The 21389-nt window shown below is 56.6% G+C and overlaps 1 protein-coding gene across 1 annotated transcript in view; it reads right to left on the bottom strand.

Moving 5' to 3' along the window:
* The window catches only part of LOC116953506 (uncharacterized), a 45477-nt gene extending 28957 nt beyond the window's left edge, over positions 1–16520 (bottom strand). Inside the window, exons 1-10 of the mRNA XM_076075111.1 lie at positions 15865–16520; positions 13500–13674; positions 12458–12713; positions 10390–10603; positions 4810–5048; positions 4204–4287; positions 3361–3485; positions 2670–2819; positions 1974–2117; positions 1342–1492 (exon numbers count right to left, since the gene is read on the bottom strand). Coding sequence (XP_075931226.1) covers positions 1342–1492; positions 1974–2117; positions 2670–2819; positions 3361–3485; positions 4204–4287; positions 4810–5048; positions 10390–10603; positions 12458–12713; positions 13500–13674; positions 15865–16009 — 1683 coding nt within the window. The 5' untranslated portion in view covers positions 16010–16520. The remainder of the gene's footprint in view (positions 1–1341; positions 1493–1973; positions 2118–2669; positions 2820–3360; positions 3486–4203; positions 4288–4809; positions 5049–10389; positions 10604–12457; positions 12714–13499; positions 13675–15864) is intronic.
* Positions 16521–21389: the final 4869 nt, after the last annotated feature.

Below are 21389 nucleotides of genomic sequence, written 5' to 3' on the forward strand. Positions count from 1 at the left end.
GTGCTCCGTTTTCAGTGACGTTAAACGCATCTGCTCTCGCTCGTACAAACATTCCCCTATAGCCATGCTGAGTTTCGGGCCAACTGCACTGGCGGCGCATCAGCCAGTCATCTTCGGTCAGTCAACCCATGGCACATGGGTCTGTCCCGTGACCTCCTGCCAGCGGCGAGCCATCGACACTTTAAGCGGCCTCAAAATTGCACCTCGCCTGGCACGGGTGCCGTGTCACTTGGAGGCGAATGGCGGCGTCTGCTGTTGCTGTTGTTGTTGTTGTGTGCACGTGTGCAGTGCTCGCGGACGTGTGCAGGGGGGGTGCAGCGTCGCCGCGTCTCGTGCCCCCATGCCGACCGCTGTGACCTCCGTGCCACCCCCAACGCCACGCGGGCCTGCAATACCCAGCCGTGCGTCACCTGGTCCACGGGTCCATGGGACAAGGTGGGCACCAACATCAATCCGCGCGCATTGATGCGCACAGACACATGTTTGCATGCACACACCTGTGCACAAAAGACAAAGGTCCCCCGGATAGCCTCGACAGACTTTTGGGGCGAGTGGCATTGGCGAGTAGCACCCACGAAGGTCGGCACGGCGTCACGGGGAGGTGGGTGGCCAGCACCACACGCGGCCGTCTTTGTCTCTCCAGTGCTGATGATTGCGCACTGCAGCATGTGCTCAGTTTAAGGCCAAGTCAACCTCGGGGAGGCCCAGGACCAAATCGGATGTCCGTGACTGTTATTTGTCATGAGCGAGAATCGAACTCGGGTCGCCGGGTTCGTAGCGCAGTACACCAACAACTACACCACCGATTTAAAGCTTTCGTGACTGCAAGGATTCATCTTCTTTGGTTCTTTTGTCGAGAGAATTTTATTGTTTTATTTTATAATTTTATTCTCATTCTACGTGATTTTACCGAAAGAACCAAAGAAGAACTTCACCACCACTCCCCACAAAGACAAAGAGCTTACAAGACTGTTGGGGCAAGTGCTGTTAGCGAGCACCTATTAAGGCCGGCACGGCACACGAGGGGGGGTGGGTGGCCAGCACCTCGCCCGACCGCCTTTGTCTCCACAGTGGCGATGTTTACACATCGCACCAGGTACTCATTTGAGGCCGAGTCGACCTAGGGGAGGCCCAGGACCGGTTCAGAAAATCGTCAGCGATGTTGGCCGAGAGCGGGAATCGAACTCGGGTCGCCGGGTTCGTAGCGCGGCGCGCCAACCGCTGCACCACCGCTCCCCACCACGCACACAGACACACACACAGACACGCAAACAGACACACACACAGACACACACAGACACACACACAGACACACGCCCGCGCGCGTCCGCACGTACGTACGTCCATGCCCCGGCAGTGTCGTGATGCCTCCCCGTACTGCAGCCGGCACTGGTGGGGGGCATCGTAGAGGGCTCCAGGGGGTGCCGTGGGGACGACGAGGGGCTCGGGCCGAGGGGAGGGGGGGTCGTCCAGGCAGAACCCCCAGCCCCGGCTGCGGTGGGCGGCGGGGGTGGAGCGAGGGGTGGTGGACAGCGGGGTGACAAGAGAGAGAGAGAGATGAGGGATGAGAGACAGAATGGCCGTGTAGGTTTTCGCTGGTCGTGCCGTTTCTGCTGCTGCTGCTGTAGCTCAACCCACGTGCATTTGGGGCCGTGCCCGCGTTTTCTGACGTTTCGCTCCGCGTGCTGGGCAATGCAGTCGGCCAATACAGCTACACAGCACGTTTGTTTCTGTTGTTGGTCAGCTCTGGGAGGAACCCGGAAAGCCCCCACGCAGAACAGACGGGAGAGAGAGAGTGAGAGGAACATACAAACTCCTCGTCGCTTACCCGAGGCACACTGGGGGCCGACGTTGGAGTCAACGTCGGCACCACGGTTCCGACCGCACGCCGACGTTGCGCCAACGTCGGGCCAACGTACACCGCGTGTTTACTGGCGGGGGGGGGGGGGGGGGTTGCGAAGAGAGCCACGCACTCGAGGAAGCGCGTCACGTAGTCGCGGCTGCACGAGGACCAGGAGAGCGGCCGCGAGCTGTACGTCAGCTGCGGAGACATGATGGACGGGCGCTTGCCCCGCGCCTCGCACGCGTTGCCCTGCCCGTCGTGCTGGATGCCAAAGCTGGGAGGTGGATGACGGGGGATCAAGAGGGGGGGGGGGTGGGAGGGCAGAGTTAAACGCAGCGGCATCGACTTTGCGAACTTCACGCGACGCGTCACGATTCGCTTTGACGCTGGCCTCAACGTAACAGGATTCTGGCCTTCGCCTTGTGACTTGAGACCTGGGATTCGTGGCTGACAAACCTTGAAACCGGCGCCGACGAGTGAGTGGGTCGGTGGGAGTGGTTGAGTGGGCAAGGGCACGAGTGAGTGGACGGGTGAATGAGTGTGCGAGTGGGTGGGTGTGTGAGTGGACCGTTGAGCGAGTGAGCGAGCAAATCGACAACTGAGTTGGAGAGTGTGCGATTGAGTGATCGAGTGGGAAAGCGGTTGAGCGAGTGGGTCGGATGAGTGAGCGGTTGGTTGAATAAGTATTCGAGTGGATGAGTGAGTTAGAGTGGGTGAATGATTGAGCGAGCGAGCGAGTCAGTGAAATTGGCAAAGGGGCCCTATTTAATTCCTTGTGCCAGAGCCCATAAGCCAACCCATGCTTCGGCACTGGTGGGGGCCTTGCCTGTGTCCGAGCTCATGGGCCATGGTGAAGGCCAGCGGAAGGCCCGTGTCCTCGTTGATGTTGCAGCTGCGGTGTGGCTGACACATGCCGGCCATGTGGGACAGCCCCAAAGTCTCGCACGGCCGGTTCATACCCGCACACAGGTCCTTTCTGCGGGTGTGGGAAACGCACAAAGGTAAAGACAGAGATCCCCCGTATAGCCTTCAACAGGCTGTTGGGGCAAATGCTGTGAGTGAGCATCTATGAAGGCTGGAATGGCACACTAGGCCACCGGGTACTCATTTGAGGCTGAGTCGACCTAGGGCAGGCCCAGCTACACTGCCGCTCTTTACTCAGGAAACACAAGCACACACAAAGACAAAGACATGCACACGCACGCACGGTCACCATGGAGATGGAGTGAGGAAATCAGTTCGTGTGCACATGCTGGGTGCATTGTTGCATAGCGGGGTCGCGAGCGGTGCTGCCGGTTTGGGGAGGGTTTCATCCAGCAGTAGATTGAAGCCGCTCACCGTGTGCTCACAAACTCACCACATGCCACACGCTCACCATTCGCTCACCGCATCATATGTCGTCCGTTACAACTCGGACAGTGCTATGTGCTGCCGGCTGCGTGGCATTCCTGAGAATTGTTGTCCTTTGGGCCTGGCTCAGCAACTGCCATTGAGGCAACCAAGGCACCGCGACTCACCTGGTGAGCAGCACGGCCGCGTCGTGGTGAGCGTGGTGGGCCTCTCCCTTGGGGTTCACGCTCCTCTGCCACTTGCAGAAGCTGTGCAGCGTGAGGTCCGCGTGGTGCACCACCTTCAGCTCTTCCTGCGAGCCGCGCGGTCCCCAGGTGTGACGCACGAGCGAACACACCGTCACGCGTCCCACCGTCGCACATCCCACCATTGTGAGTCCCACAGTCACGTGTCCCATCGTCACGTGTCCCACCATCACGTGTCCCACCGTCATGTGTCCCACCGTCGCACATTCCACCATCGTGCGTGCCACCATCATGCGTCCCACCATCACACATCCCACCGTCACACACCCCACAGTCACACACCCCACCATCACACACCCCACCATCACACACCCCACCATCACACACCCCACCGTCACACACCCCACCGCCACACACCCCACCATCACACACCCCACCATCACACACCCCACCACACACACCCCACCGTCACACACCCCACCATCACATGTGCCACCGTCACACACCCCACCGTCACACACCCCACCGTCACACACCCCACCGTCACACACCCCACCGTCACACACCCCACCATCACACGTGCCACCGTCACACACCCCACCGTCACACACCCCACCATCACACGTGCCACCGTCACACACCCCACCGTCAGACACCCCACCATCACACGTGCCACCGTCACACATCCCACCGTCACACATCCCACCGTAAACGTCAGCATTGGAGAGACAAAGGCGACCGGGCACGAGAGAGGAGTCGAATGCGTGCATCATGCGCTCTGCATGACACGTGACTCACCCCCCGTGCAACTCGTGCGGGGCTCACCTCTTGGCCCGTCAGCAGCACCATCCTCACGAGGACGACGTTGATGGGGTTGCCGATGCTCGCGTCCCGGAACAAGCCGGCCACCTGCAGCAAACGGGATGGCGGTGGTGGGGGGCGGGGTGGGGGGCAGGGTGGGGGGTCAAGACTCTCCCGGTGAGCGGTGCACCACCCTGCGTCGAGGAGAACGGCCACGGAAGACGACTTCACGGCGCAACGCCGGAAGCCGCTCCGGCGGGGACTCCTTACCCTAACCCCGCTGTCGCGCCTTCGTCACGTCGATTCGCTCATTCGGGACAGCGCGAGGCGACCATCGTCCACCCGATTGGCACATCACGTTTTATCGTCCGTCCCTTCTGTGTGAGATAGAGCGTTGCCCCCTCTCCTCCTCGCACGGGCGGGCTTCTCCCGGCGTGCTTCACGGTTCCCTCCGACGCTGTAAACAACCCGTGGGATGAGGACGCAACCGGTGAGGTGACGTTCGCGCAGAGTGACTCCACTCTGCATGGACGCGCATTGTTATCGCGAGTGGCCAGGAGCCACGGGGGGGTGGGGGGGGGAGGGAGGGGGGGTGTTGTCCGAGCCAAGCGAGGGAGTGGCTGCACGTGCCATGTTGACGACGGTGAGGACGTAGGCCTCGATGTTCTCCTCGCCGTGATGCTCCACCATCTTGCCGTCGGCGACCACCATCGTCTCCACCCAGCGCTCCTTGCTGACGGAGCGCGGGCCCACGCGGCGTCTTGGGCCGCCACCAGCAGCAGCAGCAGCGCGGAGCAGGGAGCGCTGCCTCCACCCCTGCTGCCAGCGCTCGCGTCTCCTCTCCGTGCGCGAGGCGGCCCGCGGCGAGTCTGCAACGGAGGCCGCAGGGCGCGGGGATCAGCGACAGCGACGGCAGCACGGCCGGGAGCGTCAAATGAACCGCTCGGTGCGCCCGTGGTCCAGGAGAGACGAGGAGATGAGTGGAGGAGGGAGAGGCTGCGTCAGGGCCTCGACGCCGCTGCCGCCGCCGCCGCCGCTGCACGGAGCGGCGTCTGTTCTCGCGGCGGGCGCGGCGAGGGGGAGGGGCTCAGAGTGGGAGTGGCCACTCACAGAGGTCACGTGATTCACGGGATGCCCGAGCTGATTGAAATACGGAGAGAGCTGTGACGCGTGTGTGTCGTGTGTGGGGGAGGGGGGGGGAATCAAACTTGACGGGCCAGGAAAAGATCTTCGTGCAGAAAGCGGGCGGCTTTCGCCGCGTGGACGAAGCGAGGGCGGGTTATTAAAATTGCTCCGTCGCCTTCGGTGGGGAGGTGACCCACCCTGACCAACCCACGATGGCCAGCGTGTTGAAGTGTGGCCAAACACGCCCACCACGGCTGACACGGTACATCGGGAGGCCTTCATCCAGCAGTGGATTGACTTCGGGGCTCCAAACGATCAATGCATTCAAATAGTTATTCTTTTCCGAAATTGGCCCCCCAACAGCGTACGCAGGCTATACGCGCGGAAGGCTGCGTTGTTGTTTCGCAACGCGTGCGTCCGGTGGGGGGGGGGGGGGGCAGGGCAGTGGTCAGTGCATCACGCTGCTCCTGCGACCCGGGCAACCCGGGTTCGATCCCCGCTCGCGGCTAGTAACGGTCGGAAGCTTGCTTCTGGGTCGACCCCAGCCTTAAAATGAATTGACGAGCACGCACCGCGGTGGGGACAAAGGCGGCCGGGCGCGGTGAGGGCCACACCAACGGCGGACCCCCTCGTGCGCCGTGCCGGCCTTCTTTGTAGGTTCTCGCGAGCGGCACCCCCGTACAATCTGCTCGCGAAAGCGTTCCCTCTCTCTGTGCTCGAGGACGTGGGCGGCCTCACCGCTCTCTCCGAAAGCGTCGCAACGGTCGTGCGGCTTCGGTGGTGTTATCATCTGAAGGGCGCGCCCACCCACGGGTGTTTATAGAACCGGCCAGAGTGGTCATATTTCACGGAGTTACGCTCAGGAGTTGGTGTGCGAGCGCACCAACAATAGCCTTAAAAGGCTATTGGGGGTGGCATCTTCATATTTGTGTGTGGTTTCGGGGAGTGGTGGTGCAGCGGTTAGCGCTACGCTGCGCTACGAACCCGGGGACCCGAGTTCGATTCCCGCTCACGGCCAACATCAGTGGCGATTATTTGAACCGGTCATGGGCCTCCGCTAGGTCGACTCAGCCTCAAAAGAGTACCTGGCGTGATGTGCAAACGTCACCACTGGGGAGACAAAGGCGGCCGGGCGTGGTTTCTTGCCACAACAACCCCCCCCCCCCCCTCGTGTGGCGCTTGTAGCGGCCTTAAATCGGGTCGCTCGCTAACTCCATGTGGGATATTTTTGTCTCTGCGAGGAGCGGCGGTGCAGCGGTGATGTCCGCTTGTGGAGTGACGAGTGTGCCATGGCGAACGTGGAGGGTTGGTGCCTCTCACTGCGCCACAGGCTGCATCGATTATAGACTGTTGGGGCGAGTGCCTGCATCGATTATAGACTGTTGGGGCGAGTGCCTGCATCGATTATTGACTGTTGGGGCGAGTGCCTGCATCGATTATAGACTGTTGGGGCGAGTGCCTGCATCGATTATTGACTGTTGGGGCGAGTGCCTGCATCGATTATTGACTGTTGGGGCGAGTGCCTGCATTGATTATTGACTGTTGGGGCGAGTGCCTGCATCGATTATAGACTGTTGGGGCGAGTGCCTGCATCGATTATAGACTGTTGGGGCGAGTGCCTGCATCGATTATAGACTGTTGGGGCGAGTGCCTGCATCGATTATTGACTGTTGGGGCGAGTGCCTGCATCGATTATAGACTGTTGGGGCGAGTGCCTGCATCGATTATTGACTGTTGGGGCGAGTGCCTGCATCGATTATTGACTGTTGGGGCGAGTGCCTGCATTGATTATTGACTGTTGGGGCGAGTGCCTGCATCGATTATTGACTGTTGGGGCGAGTGCCTGCATTGATTATTGGCTGTTGGGGTGAGTGCCTGCATCGATTATTGACTGTTGGGGCGAGTGCCTGCATCGATTATTGACTGTTGGGGCGAGTGCCTGCATTGATTATTGACTGTTGGGGCGAGTGCCTGCATCGATTATTGACTGTTGGGGCGAGTGCCTGCATTGATTATTGGCTGTTGGGGTGAGTGCCTGCATCGATTATTGACTGTTGGGGCGAGTGCCTGCATTGATTATAGACTGTTGGGGCGAGTGCCTGCATTGATTATAGACTGTTGGGGCGAGTGCCTGCATTGATTATAGACTGTTGGGGCGAGTGCCTGCATTGATTATTGACTGTTTGGGGCGAGTGCCTGCATTGATTATTGACTGTTTGGGGCGAGTGCCTGCATTGATTATTGACTGTTTGGGGCGAGTGCCTGCATTGATTATAGACTGTTGGGGCGAGTGCCTGCATCGATTATTGACTGTTGGGGCGAGTGCCTGCATTGATTATTGACTGTTGGGGCGAGTGCCTGCATTGATTATTGACTGTTTGGGGCGAGTGCCTGCATTGATTATTGACTGTTTGGGGCGAGTGCCTGCATTGATTATTGACTGTTTGGGGCGAGTGCCTGCATTGATTATTGACTGTTTGGGGCGAGTGCCTGCATTGATTATAGACTGTTGGGGCGAGTGCCTGCATTAATTATAGACTGTTGGGGCGAGTGCCTGCATTGATTATTGACTGTTTGGGGCGAGTGCCTGCATTGATTATTGGCTGTTGGGGTGAGTGCCTGCATCGATTATTGACTGTTGGGGCGATAGCCTGCATTGATTATAGACTGTTGGGGCGAGTGCCTGCATTGATTATAGACTGTTGAGCCAGTGCCTGCATCGATTATTGGCTGTTGCGGCGAGTGCATGCATCGATTATAGACTGTTGGGGCGAGTGCCTGCATCGATTATAGACTGTTGGGGCGAGTGCCTGCATCGATTATAGACTGTTGGGGCGAGTGCCTGCATCGATTATTGACTGTTGGGGCGAGTGCCTGCATCGATTATTGACTGTTGGGGCGAGTGCCTGCATCAATTACTGACTATTGGGGTGAGTATCTGCATCGATTATTGACTATTGGGGCGAGTATCTGCATCGATTATTGACTATTGGGGCGAGTGCCTGCATCGATTACTGACTATTGGTGTGAGTATCTGCATCGATTATTGACTATTGGGGCGAGTATCTGCATTGATTATTGACTGTTGGGGTGAGTGCCTGCATCGATTATTGACTGTTGGGGCGAGTATCTGCATCGATTATTGACTATTGGGGTGAGTATCTGCATCGATTATAGACTGTTGGGGCGAGTGCCTGCATCGATTATATACTGTTGGGGCGACTGCTGTTAGCGAGCGCCTATTGATAGGAGGTGAGGCATGATAGGGGGTTGCACGGCCAGCACCACCCCCCCCCCCCCCGATTATCACACAGGCTACTTTATTTATGGCTGAGTCGACCTGGGAGGAAGCTTTGAGAGCGACGGTGATGTCACTCATCCACCGATGTTGGCTGTGGCTTGGGAATCGAACTCAAATGGCCTGATTCGTAATGCAATGCGCTAACCGATGCACCACCGCACCCCCAAAGACGAAGATCCCCCCAGTATAGCCTTGACAGGCTGTTGGGGCAAGTGCTGTTAGCGTGCACCTACGAAGGCCGGAAAGGCACACGAGGGGGTGGGTGGCCAACACCACGCCCGGCTGCCTTTGTCTCCCCAGTGACGATGTTTACACACCGCACCAGGTACTCATTTGAGGCTGAGTCGACCTAGGGGAGGCCCGGGGCCGTTTCAGATAATCGCCACTGGTGTTGGCCGTGAGTGGGAATCGAACCCGGGTCGCCGACCGCTGCACCACCGTTCCCCACCTCCACGCACAACTCAACTCCGTTGGTGAGCGCCTATTAACCTCAGGCATTTCTGCGGGGTTCAAAACACACACACACACCACACTCGGGTCTCCTTGTTGGTTTATATCGTCATGGCAGCGACCTCCCTGCCCTCCCCCCACACTGAACACATGTGCAAAGGCAAAGATCCCCCCGTGTAGCCTTGACAGCCTGTTGGGGCAAGTGCTGTCGGCGAGCACCTACGAAGGCGGGCGCAAGGTGCGGGTGGCGTGGCGAGGAACCACACCACCCTTTGTTTTCCACCAATGCCGATGTTTACCCAATCGCGCCCGGGGTACTCGTTTAAGGCCGAGTTGACCTAGGGGAGGCCCACGACCGGTTCAGATATTCGTCGGCGACGTCGGCTGTGGGGTGGACAATCGAACTCGCGTCGCCGGGTTCTGCTGGACATCTGTGCAAACAAAACACAGAGAGAGCTCCACGGCTCATCGGATTCCTCGAGCGTAAATAAATATCCTGATTCTGGAGAGCAGGGCGCTGAACCACCGCTGCGCCACCGCCCCCCCATCCTCCCAGACGCACACTCGCGCGTAAGCCGCCGCTAAATTGGCACTGACATCATCCCTCCTGCTAATCTTCACGCTGCTCCGCGCAACTGCCAAGGGATTCCGAAATCCCATTGCTCTGGGCTCGGAGTTCGCGTTCCCGGCGCCAGGCGTTCAGTGACAGTCACGTCCCAAGCACTCACTCGTTCACGAGCTCGCAAGGTTCTAAAGATTCTGGCTGGGGTTAGACTCGGCCCATCAGCCCTACTGGTGGGGGGGGGGGTATAAAAGCGAGTACCCGCTGTGTGGGGAGTCGAGAGCGGCTCGTGCTGTGGATTTACTCGTCCCTGGACGAGGAACGTGGAATTTACACCACGGGGGATCAGCGATGTAACACGGGGATGAGTTCGCACTCAAAGTTATACGCTCACGCGTGCTCACTCGCACGTTCACTCGCACGCGTACGTTTACTCGCACGTTCACTCGCACGTGTACGCTCACTCGCACGTGTACGCTCACTCGCACGTGTACGCTCACTCACATGTTCACTCGCACGTTCACTCGCACGTGCACGCTCACTCACACGTTCACTCGCACGTGCACGCTCACTCGCACGTTCACTCGCACGTGCACGCTCACTCGCATGTTCACTCGCACGTGTACGCTCACTCACATGTTCACGTGCACGCTCACTCACATGTTCACTCGCACGTGTACGCTCACTCACACGTGCTCACTCATTCGCACGTGCTGGTACGTGCACGCTCACTCCCGCGCAGCACGCTCACTCGCACGCTGCACACACTAACCATGAACTCCGCATGCCGGTGGGACCGTGCCATTCCTCCCCGAGTTTGGGGGGCTCCCGTGCCCCCCACCGCGCTTGTAAATGACGTGCGCCCCGGGGTGCGGAAGCCCCGCTCCCCCCTCGCTGGGGGTCTCCCTCCCCTCCCCGTGGCTCCTCCGCGCCCGTCTCACCGGCTCAATGAAGTAGTCGCCCGCAGGCAGTCTCAGGAGACCTGTCTGGGAGAGAGGAGACAGAGAGAGAGAGAGAGTGGGGAGTGCGGGAGCGGGCGGTGGGTTGGTGGATCGCGAAGAGAAGGAGCGAGGTGGTGGTGGTGTTTGGGAGGGTGCTGCAAGGGGCTGGACCCCCTTACCTCCTGAAGGGCTCAGCTACCACCCCCGCCCCCCCCATCACCCAAGTAAAGTTATATTTTTACAAATTTTAACACCAGTTGCGCTTTTGCCTTCAAAGTTCACCGGATCGAAACGCGCAAGCGAGGCGTCCGCCACGTGTCGCGTTGATCCGTGCGCGAGATCGCCACGCGAGTATAACGTGTGTTGGCAGCCCTCCACCGCCTGACACGACCGATGAACAAATGCGTCGCGTGACGAACAAGCGCTCCGATGTGTGCCTCACTTCAGCGGCGACACTGACGCCGGTGGTCACAGCCTGCACCGTCAGGCGGTTTGCCAGAAATCGGGCTCCTTCAGGCAAAAGCGTCGGCAACAAATTCTCAAATGGGGCTCTTTGGCGGTGCACCGGTGCAGCGTGACACCCCATAAAACAGACCCAAATCTAAATGTATGATGTCATCTTATCTAGGATTTGATAGAGCGCTTTTTTATCAAAGCACTTTACAAGAATTATAAATTGTACATTAGCAGTAATGGCTGATGGGGAAAAGGGATGGGGGTTTGAGTGTTGGGGCGGGGAAGGGATGGCAAGGGAGGGTGGTGATAGGGAAAGAGAGAGGGGGTGAAGTTAGCAAGAGGAAGAATAATAAGGGAGGGTGATGGTAGGCAGAGGGAAGGCTGGCAAGGTTAGCAAGGGGGAAGTTGGTTAAGGTGTCAAGGGAGGAACGTAAAATGATGAGTGAAGCTGCCTGTTTGAACTGACATTCGTCTTCCGGCTGCTTCGACATCACGAGAACCCATTGTGACGCACCGCCACCCCGCAAGATTTTCTGACCGGGCACCGGTGTAACGAGACGTTTGTTCACTGCGCAACATTTTACTCGAGCGGCTATCCGACCAGCTGCTGCTGCTGCTGCTGCCCGGCCCGGCCAGGCCGCTCTCCGATGGAGCTCGGCTCCTGAAAGAGGCCCGTTGCTCGGGCGGTGTCCACCGGTGGAAATTCCCCATTCCCATGGCGAGACCCAGTCTATCCGCTGGACGAGCACTGTGCTCTGCGTTATCAGGGAAGGGAGATAGATAGCCGTTCTCGGAATGAGTGGAGAATGTGCGTGTTGTGCATGTGTGCATAGTGGGCAGCTGTCTCTAGACTGTGCCTGCCTACCGGTGTGTTTGTCTGTCTGTGTGATTGTTCGTTTGTGAATCTGTTATATCCGTCAGTGTTTCTGTCTTCACGCATATGTGCGTGTGTGTGTGTCTATAGGTCTGCCTGTAGTGTAGCAGTTTGCGCGCTAAGCTACGAGCCTGGCGACCCCAAGTTTGATTCCCGCTCACGGCCAAGACCATTGACGATTATCTGAACCGGTCCTGGGCATCCTCTAGGTCGACTCAGCCTCAAATGAGTACCTGGTGTGGTGTGTAAACATCGCCACTGGCGAGACAAAGGCGACCGGGCGTGGTGCTGGTCACCCACCCCTTCGTGTTCCGCGCCGGCCTTCATAGGTGCTCGCTAACAGCACTTTCTCCAACAGTCTGTTCAGGCTATATGGGGGATTTTGTTTGTATCTGTCTGCCAGTGTGCCCGTCTGTGTGCGTGTCTTTCTTTGTATCTGCCTGTGCGTGAGTTCTATCCCTCTACCTGTGCACCTCTCTCTCTCTCTCTTTCGCGTGATTCTGAATTTCTATTCGTCCACCTCCACCCGTCCGTCCGGCTGTCCGTCCTGTATTGTCCACGCGTCTCACCAGCCCGTCTCCACACGAGCTCACGGCAGCTGTCCCAGTGTGTCTCTTCCCCTCTGAGATCCATCCCAGGTAGTGGCATCCTCCTCCTCCTGTCTCCACCGTCCCAGCCGTGTCCTCCGCGTCTCCCGTGTCCCTCTCTGTGTCCCCTTCCGTGTCTCCGCGTCCACCTTCGCTCCCTCGCGGTGATCCCGGGAGACCGGGGGCAGCTCCCACGCGGATCTGAGACCTCCCTCCTCTCCGAATCTCCAGCACGAATCTACACGAGCGCACAACCCACCATTCATTCATTCATTCGCTTAAAATCAGCCGGGATGCATGTTTGTTCATTGCTTTGGTGATGCTCTGCTCGGGTTGCCCAATGATTAACTCATACACCCACCCAATCATATTACATTTATATTAATCCATTTAATCATTAATCCCGTCATTCTGTAACCAATACATTCACCGATTTTTTTGTGTGTTTCCTGCCACAGAATAATGTTTTAAGCGCAGTTGACTTCCAATCCAGTGGTCGCCGGTACCACATCGCGATGCGGCATTTCAAACCGGGGGCCAGTTAAATGCCCCCCCCCCCCACGACCACCTCACCCCCCCCGCCCCCCCCCAGGGGAGTTGCAATCCAGAGGTCGCCGACTCGATTCGACCTCCGGGCGCGGCGGCTGAGACAACGGGGCAAGTTTTCACCGAGCAGCGTAAATGGGCGGCACCAGACTCGATCGGCAGGCCACGTGCGGTGGGGCAAAGCGTGGGTGCACTCACCCTCCTACAACACCTGCGGTGATCAACGTGTATAAATAGACCAAATATCCTCCTCCAGAGGGCTTCTCTAGAGCTCCCCCTGGTGGAAGGCCCCTTCCACCAGCAGGTGGCGTGAGTCGGCACTTGCAGGGTTGCGCCTTCACCTTCGTGGCCAGTTCGTTGCTTGCAGCGTCCACGACTCGCCGATTCGTTCACACGCGCGCGCATACAATCAGTCATCGTCCACCACCACCCCTACCCGCCTCGCCCGTGCCCCCCGCCCCCGGTTGGCAAGGGTTACCCCGGCGCGAGAAGGGCCTGGTTGGGCCTCAGGTTGAGATGCACGCGTTTCCCGTGGTGGCTGAGCAGGTAGCGCAGTGGGGGCCCCCGCGGCCCCGTGTCCCTCTTGGCCCGAGACGCCAGTCTCACGGGGACCGTCACCTGGAAGCCCGGGTCCTGGCTGCGGACAAAGCGACCTGGGGACAGCGGGACACGGAGACGGCGCCAGGCACCACAGGACCAGGAGAGACGGAGGCGATGCGTTTTAGAGCATCTTACAGAGAGACCTGCTTTACCACTAAATCGCCCGAGCCAGGCAGGACCGGGCCCGCTTCGTACCTGGCCGGGAGGGAGATTGTCCGGTGCTTTGAGGCGTAGGCCGCGAGGTCGCGTTCCAACAACGTGTTCCCGAAATCGGGTGAATCCATCTGTGCGGAGCTTTGAGCGCTACCCTCTCACACGTGCTGGGGGGGGGGGGGGTCTCCTTCCGAGCCCTCCTGTTCCTCCTCGCGCGTGAAGCTCAACTCGCATCAGCAGTGGAGTTGGCCAAACTATCCCAAAGTGGCAGCAGCACCATAGGCGGAATTTTCACTTCTATATTTGTGTTGCGGGGGGTGGGCACGGGGGTGGGGAGGGGGGCAATGCTCCCCCCCACCCCCGTGCTCCACCCCCCCGCTCCGCTCTCGCGGCACATAAACTCTCCGTGGGGCCCGCGAGGGTGGCACGGTGGAGGGTGGTGGCACGGCCCGGGGTGGTGGCACGGCCCGGGGTGGCACGGCCCGGGGTGGCACGGCCCGGGGTGGTGGCACGGCCCGGGATGGCACGATGGAGGGTGGTGGCACGGCCCGGGGTGGTGGCACGGCCCGGGGTGGCACGATGGAGGGTGGTGGCACGGCCCGGGGTGGTGGCACGGCCCGGGGTGGTGGCACGGCCCGGGGTGGCACGGCGGGGGGTGGTGGCACGGCCCGGGGTGGCACGGCGGGGGGTGGGGAGCGAGGATTCACGATTCCTCTCTCTCTCGTGCTCCATCTCAAGAGCAAGGAAGAAGTCAAGCGGCGCTGCCAAATTCCGTGACAAAGAATTTGCCCAACTCCGCGTCTGTGTCTCTGTGTCTCCGCGCCTGTGTCTCTGTGTCTCCACGTCTGTGTCTCTGCATCTGTGTCTCTGTGTCTCTGCGTCTGTCTCCATGTCTCTGTGTCTCCGTGTGTATTTCTGTGTCTGTGTGTCTCCGTGTCTGTGTCTCTGTGTCTCTTTGTCTCCGTGTCTCTGTGTCTCCGTGTCTGTGTCTCTCTGTATCCGCGTCTGTGTCTCTGTGTCTCCGCGTCTGTGTCTCCGTGTCTCCGTGTCTCTGTCTCCGCGTCTGTGTCTCCGTGTCTGTGTCTCTCTGTCTCCGCGTCTGCCCAACGGCGCATGCTCCACCGAGGTAATTGAGAGGGCCGCGGTGGCGCGGCTGGGGGGTGGGGGATGCATGAAGTACCGTGGCCACGGCCCCTCTCCCCTCTCCTCCCTCCCTCCTGGAGCGGCTGCCGTCCCGTCGTCATTGACCCCTGGGCCAAATCGCCCGCGGTGCGTCCTAGCGACTCGACTCTCGCAAGCTAAGCAGAGGAAAAGTTGAGCCTGGCGAAGCAGTTGGATGGGGGTGAGACGCGCTGCGCGCCCGGGGCCGGCCGGGCTTGCGTGGTTGGGCCATCAGGGCACAGGGTTAGTGGGACCCCCCCCCCCCCCACCAACCGCCGCTGACCAGCGTGGTGAAGTATGGTCAAATACGCACACGACCCTCACAGCATTGGGGTTGATACAATGGGCTGTGTTGTTGTAAATGAGCCCCAATAACCGTATTCTTCCGATTAAACGACGCCTCACCTATGTGTCAAGGCAACCGCCAGGCATGCGTCTTATAATCCAGTTAATGTGACTTGGTGGGGAGCGGTGGCGCAGCGGTTAGCGCACTGCGCTACGAACCGGGCAACCAGATGGTTCGATTCCCGCTCACGGCCACTAACACCAGTGACGATTATCTGAGTCGCTGCTGCTCCCCCCCCCCCCCCCCCCCCAAGGTAGGCTCAGCCTCAAGTACCTGGTTCGGTATGTCAACGTCAGCACCAGGGAGACAAAGGCGGCCGTAACGTAGTTTGCGGCCACACCCCCGCCCCTCGTCAGCTGTGCCGGCCTGCACAGCTGTTCGCGAACAGCGCTTGTGCCAAGAGTCCGTCGAAAGGGGTTCATCTTCCTTTGTGTGTGGTCGCATCTTAGAGGAGCGTCGTGTGACGCGCGGGCGCAACAAGCGTCTGGGATTCGTCTCGTGAATCGGGATAATTACAGAATTGTTATCGAGGACGCAATATTCGATGCGATTAATTATCCGGGTAAATGCGAAACCACCTTACCTTGTTCATTATCGGGGAACACCGAGTCGATAGTTGCGCTCGGGATGACGGTGGTGGTGGCGGCGGCGGTGATGATGATGGAGGTGGTGATGGTGGTGGCGGCGATGATGATGATGGTGGCGATGGCGCGTCTGGGTAACTCCATGTAGCCGCGTCGGTCGCGCGCGGCCGCGAAAGGCGATCTCAAGCGAGTCGCATCGCGTCGAGTCGAGAGTCAAAGTCGAGTTTTGGTTGCGGTTGGACAGAGTTCCGTGGCTTCCAGTTGAGGAGGAGTGAGAGGTGGGGGGGGAGTCTCATTAAACGATACCTAGTTGCGTCAGGTTGCTTAGAGTTGCGTTGAGTCGAGTCGCATTGAGTCCGGTTTCAGACGCGCAGAGCTGCGTTCAGTTGAGGTCCAAATTGCGTCCCGTTGCACGGAGTCGAGTCGAGTTGCACGGCGTCGAGATTCGGTCGCGATGAGCGGTGTCGAGGTGGTCGTGGTTGAACTGAATTGAGCTGCTGGCTCGCGTGGTGCACGGAGTTGCGTTGAGCCGAATCGGAGAGAGTTTCTCTCCGGCTCTCTCTCTCTCAGTGTCTCGCTCGCCGCAGTCTCTCTGCGTTCAGAGCTCTCCCTACCCCCACACACACACAGAGAGCCCTCCTCGCTCTCCCCTCCTGCAGAGTGATCCCCTCCCCCTCTCACCTCGCCACTCCTCCTCCACTCTCCCCTCCTCCCTTTATCCCCCCCCCCACCACCTACTCTCCCTGCCCTCTCCCTCTCTGCTCCCCTCCGCTGCCCCGCCACTGTTTGCACTCCTCTGTTCCCAATCCCAACCCAGACGCTAGCAGTCTCGTCTAGCCGAGCGTGTTTGACTCCCGAGTGTGTGGGGGGGGGGGAGCGGTGGCACAGTGGTAAGCGCACTTCGATGCGAACTCGGAGACCGGACATTGATGGCGAAGATCTGAACCGGTCTTGAGCCTCCTCTAGGGGAGACAAAGGCGGCCGGGCCGGGGAGTCTCGGCCACCCAGGTGCTTCGTGTGGTGCTCGCTATCTAAATGGTGCTCGCTATCAGCACTCCCCCCACACACATGGGATCGCTCTCTCTCTCTTTAACTGTCTGTGTGCGCGTTTGGTGATGTTGTGTCACCGAGACGGCCATTGACCTGTGTGTGCCAGCCACTCCAATGTCCGTCTCGCTGACCAGCCATCCTCCTCCTCCACCCTACACACCACGCGTCCCACCCATCACAACCTCCTCCTTATTACATCCCAAACGCACTCCTGTCACGGTCCAATCCGATGAGCACGGTTGGCTACGTACGGCGCGAAAGAAACTCAACATACATACAATCGTAGCGTTTGAGAAATTACTCTCCAAATTACTTCATTTGAATGACCAGTTGCAACATCGCCACCGCCCCCTCCTACTGACGGAACGATGGCCAAATTGCAGGCCGGTGTTATATCGCCTTGTCCTCGCACAGAGACAGCTGTCCAGAGAGGGCCCCGTAGGCTAACAAGAGGACACTGCATTTGAACACGAAGGCTTTCGCGACCAATATTATTCACAATAAAGGTTTTGGGGAATTCTGGCAAATGGCCCGATGATGCTGGATGTAATTGCCAGCGAAACGTCGTACTACTCAAATTGTAAATGTTGTGGAATTACTCTCCAACACGCCGGTGGGCTGGAGTTGTAACTAATTGGCGCGTTGTTTACGTGACAAACCTTGCTGGCTGTGTCGGGTGGTGGAGGGTTACGACACATTTATACTTATGCGATTTAACCCCAAAAAATGTATTATGAAGAACACTGCATGAGAGCAATGGAGAAGGTTGAGATGAGATGAGACGATGAGACGTGCAATGAACACTTTCTGCATGCACATCATTCCCGTCTACCGTACGCACGGTGATCTATATCATGGGACCTTTTTGCCAGTGTCAAAGTATGTAAATTGAAGAATAGGTTTTATTATTTCTGGAAATAGAACAGGAGGTGTTAAGATGTTCAAACACCAAATAGAAACATTTTACAAGGAATAAATTCTGCATTAACCACACACAGTACTTGTGGTGAACATGCAAACAAAACATGACTCTTAAATAATAATATCTGGCATTGTCTTTTAAACGGACTGGCTTGCACCAGAGACAGCCTTTTTTAGGGCCTAGTCTCACCGGTGTCAGAGTAGAGAACAACGCCCAAAGGCGAACAGCACAAAGACAATCATTCACGTATGAGAGCATTTATTGTTCGGGGTGAGCAGCTGTATCATGGGTCCCCGTAGTTTAGACGGAGTGCCCTTGTGCAATGGAAACCCAGCAGCATTCGTTCCAAGAAGCTGACTCTGCTGACGAGGCCCCAAAAAGTGAAAATCGGTGCGCCGTTTGCACGCTTGCACAGATCTCTGCGTGAGAGCGTTGCTCTTGCAAAGCCAATCGGTTGATGGGAGAGTGGGGAGGGGGGTGGGTGGAGGAATGGGGTTGTTGTGTCCCAATGCTGCCCCCGTCTGTTAAAATGTGGGATTGACATTTCTACAATTGTCAATATCCGCGTCTACCGCACGTAAAGGCGATCTTTTTTCATGGCACCTTTTCCCCCAGTGTCAAAGTATAAAAACTAAGAATGGGTTTCACTAATTCTGAAAATAAAAAAAGGAGGTGTTAAATCTTGATTTGAAGCTTTCGTGACTGCAGGAATCCATACTCTTTGGTTCTTTCGGTAAAGTCACGTATAGATGACCTTGTTGTAACAGCTCTCTCGCTGGTTCAGCGGTTCCACTGCTGAATTATTTTTTCCCACCTGAGGACGACCGCTTGTGCTGCGTTAGAAACCTCGTGATATATAATTTTTGTTATTTTGCTTCATTTTTATACCTACGTGGACTTTGCCGAAAGAACCGAAGAGTAAGGAGGTGTTCAGATGTCCAAACACCAAATTTAAATAAAGAATTAAAGTTTTCGTGACTGCATAAATTACTCATACATGTACATGTATTTCTGCCTCGTATGTGTTCACTCTGTCTATGCTGGTATGTCCAACCCAGAGGTGAACTCGAAATTTAACACTCTTCTGAAATTCGTGGTCCGTCAGGTAAGTGTCTGTGTTGTTGGCCTGACTGATTGTGCATCACGTAATTTTTTCTTAGGTTTGTTGAATTCTCGTCTCTCATCTTCTTGTTGTATTTCCCTCCGTGCAGTTTGGCGCTCTCTATGTGTTGCGTTGTTGTCGATTTGTTTTTTTTTTACACCTGATGAGGGTCGCTTGTGTTGCGGTCGAAACGTCGTGATTGATTAATTTTATTATAATTTCATGACATTTCTACATACGTGACTTTACCGACCAAAAAAAAACCCACCAAATATTAAGCTTTTGCAAGGAATCGCGTCTACGTTAACCACGCATCCTTGTGGTGAACAAAACATGCTCTGATGATGATACAGCTGCTCACCACGAGCCATGAATGCTCTGATACGTGTGGCGTTGTCTTTGTGCTGATCGCCTTTTGGCGTCCTCTGCAGGTCTGACACTGGCTGTGTGACTCGGTCATGAAGAAGGTCGTCTCTGGTGCAGGCCAATCAGTTTCAAAGTCAATGGGAATATAATTAGCAGAGCAGATTTGTATGTTCACCACAAATACGCGTGGTTACTGCAAAATTGATTCTTTGCAAAAAGGTTTCTATCCGGTGTTTGAACATCTTAACACAATTCCTGTTTCATTATCTGAGAAGAGTGAAACCGATTATTAAGTTTCGTACGGCGATCTATTTATAGACACCCCTATAAATAGATTTTGAACCACTTTCATTGATGGCAGCAATACAAGTGGTTCAAAAGTCAAGTCCCCACGCTTTTATATATATATCTCTCTCTCCACTCACCCACCACCTTCACGGGAACAAACTTCCACATTAAGCGGTCACCTTCGCTCACCAAGTCTCCGCTCCTCATCTCAAAACTCACCGATCGTTGTTTCCCAGCTCACCCCACGACCCCTGAACCTCCCCCTCAATAACCGCCACCGTTCCTGTTACCCTCTTCACATTCCCATCATATGGCTATCACTCTTTAACCCCCGCTCACTCCATGCATTAATCGTTTTACTTCCATCGATTTCGCTTCAACCGAACTCACGCATCACAGATTCGCCCCCCATTTGCTTCCTCACATCCATTTCGTTCGCCTCGTCGCCACCGTTTAACACATCCATGCGTTGCACCGCTGTCAACGCCGTGTGAAGCGCATCGGATAAGGCGACACATCGATTCAATTCAAGATAAGATGACACCAGATAAGAATTTGGGTGCTGGGTACCTCTGGGTGCTACCAAATGGAACCTTCTGGCAAAAGCGGTACTTGCAGTGGCGGACAAAACCCGCAGCCAACGCAACAACAACAACAACAAAAAACCCCAAACGCGTCCCGTCAAGAATAACACTGTGCGGTCTCGAAAGGAGAAGTGTACAATAGGTGACGTTTCGGGCGACGGGCCCTTCCTCACAAGCGCATGGCCAGAGAGGCTCGCCGTGAAAAAATGACCCGACGATGACGAGCGCCAGGCGGCGGCAGAGACCCGCACTGCAGAGCGAGCGTCTCCAATTCGCCTCGTCATCCTTGACGATTCGATGTTAAATCTTGATTTGAAGCTTTCGTGACTGCAGGAATCCACACTCTTTGGTCATTTGGGGGTAAAAGTCACGTAGGTAGAAATAAAATAAAATTAAACGAATCGCGACGCTTCAATCGCAACACAAGCGCAACACAAGCGATCGAAACGTCGTGATTTGTTGAATTTGATTTCTACCTACGTGACTTTACCGAAAGAACCAAAGAGTATGGATTCGATGTTAAGTTCGCGAGACGGCGATTATCGCGATGTCGGTCTCCCACAACTTTGCAAATTGTGTATTTCTAGAATATAGCTCATTGTCTTGCACTTTTACTGTGAAGTCAAAAAGAAAATCACCTTCTGAGCCTCATCACAATTTTCATGAACGATTATTAAAGTTATTCTGGATGTTGTGAAATTGACGTTATTAATATTCGGTGTGGTTTAATTTGTCTGGATGTACCCCCAGGTCAGCGCCCTTAAACCATACCCGATAAATACTATGAACATTTTTTTTTTAATTTTACCCAGGTAAGGCCTACTGAGGCCTATAGCTCTTTTTCAGACACACGTGATTCTAAATGGGTCGGGAATACCTCGGAGGACCTGGAGACAAATCCAAGCGACCACGGAGAGAGAGACGCAAACTCCAAATATACAGCAGCAGGCGTCAGGGTCGTGATCGAACCCACGACCTCCTGCATACCAGGCGAGGTAGTTAATATCTCCTAGCCACCGTGATGATGATGATGATGAGAGAGAGAGACACGCAAACTCCAAATATACAGCAGCAGGTGTCAGGGTCGGGATCGAACCCACGACCTCCTGTATACCAGGCGAGGTAGTTAATATCTCCTAGCCACCGTGATGATGATGATGAGAGAGAGAGACACGCAAACTCCAAATATACAGCAGGTGTCAGGGTCGGGAT

Source organism: Petromyzon marinus, chromosome 52 (genome assembly GCF_048934315.1).
Source record: "Petromyzon marinus isolate PM22_M1 ecotype Great Lakes invasive population chromosome 52, UKy_Petmar_22M1.pri1.0, whole genome shotgun sequence".
Taxonomy (NCBI): Eukaryota; Metazoa; Chordata; class Hyperoartia; order Petromyzontiformes; family Petromyzontidae; genus Petromyzon; species Petromyzon marinus.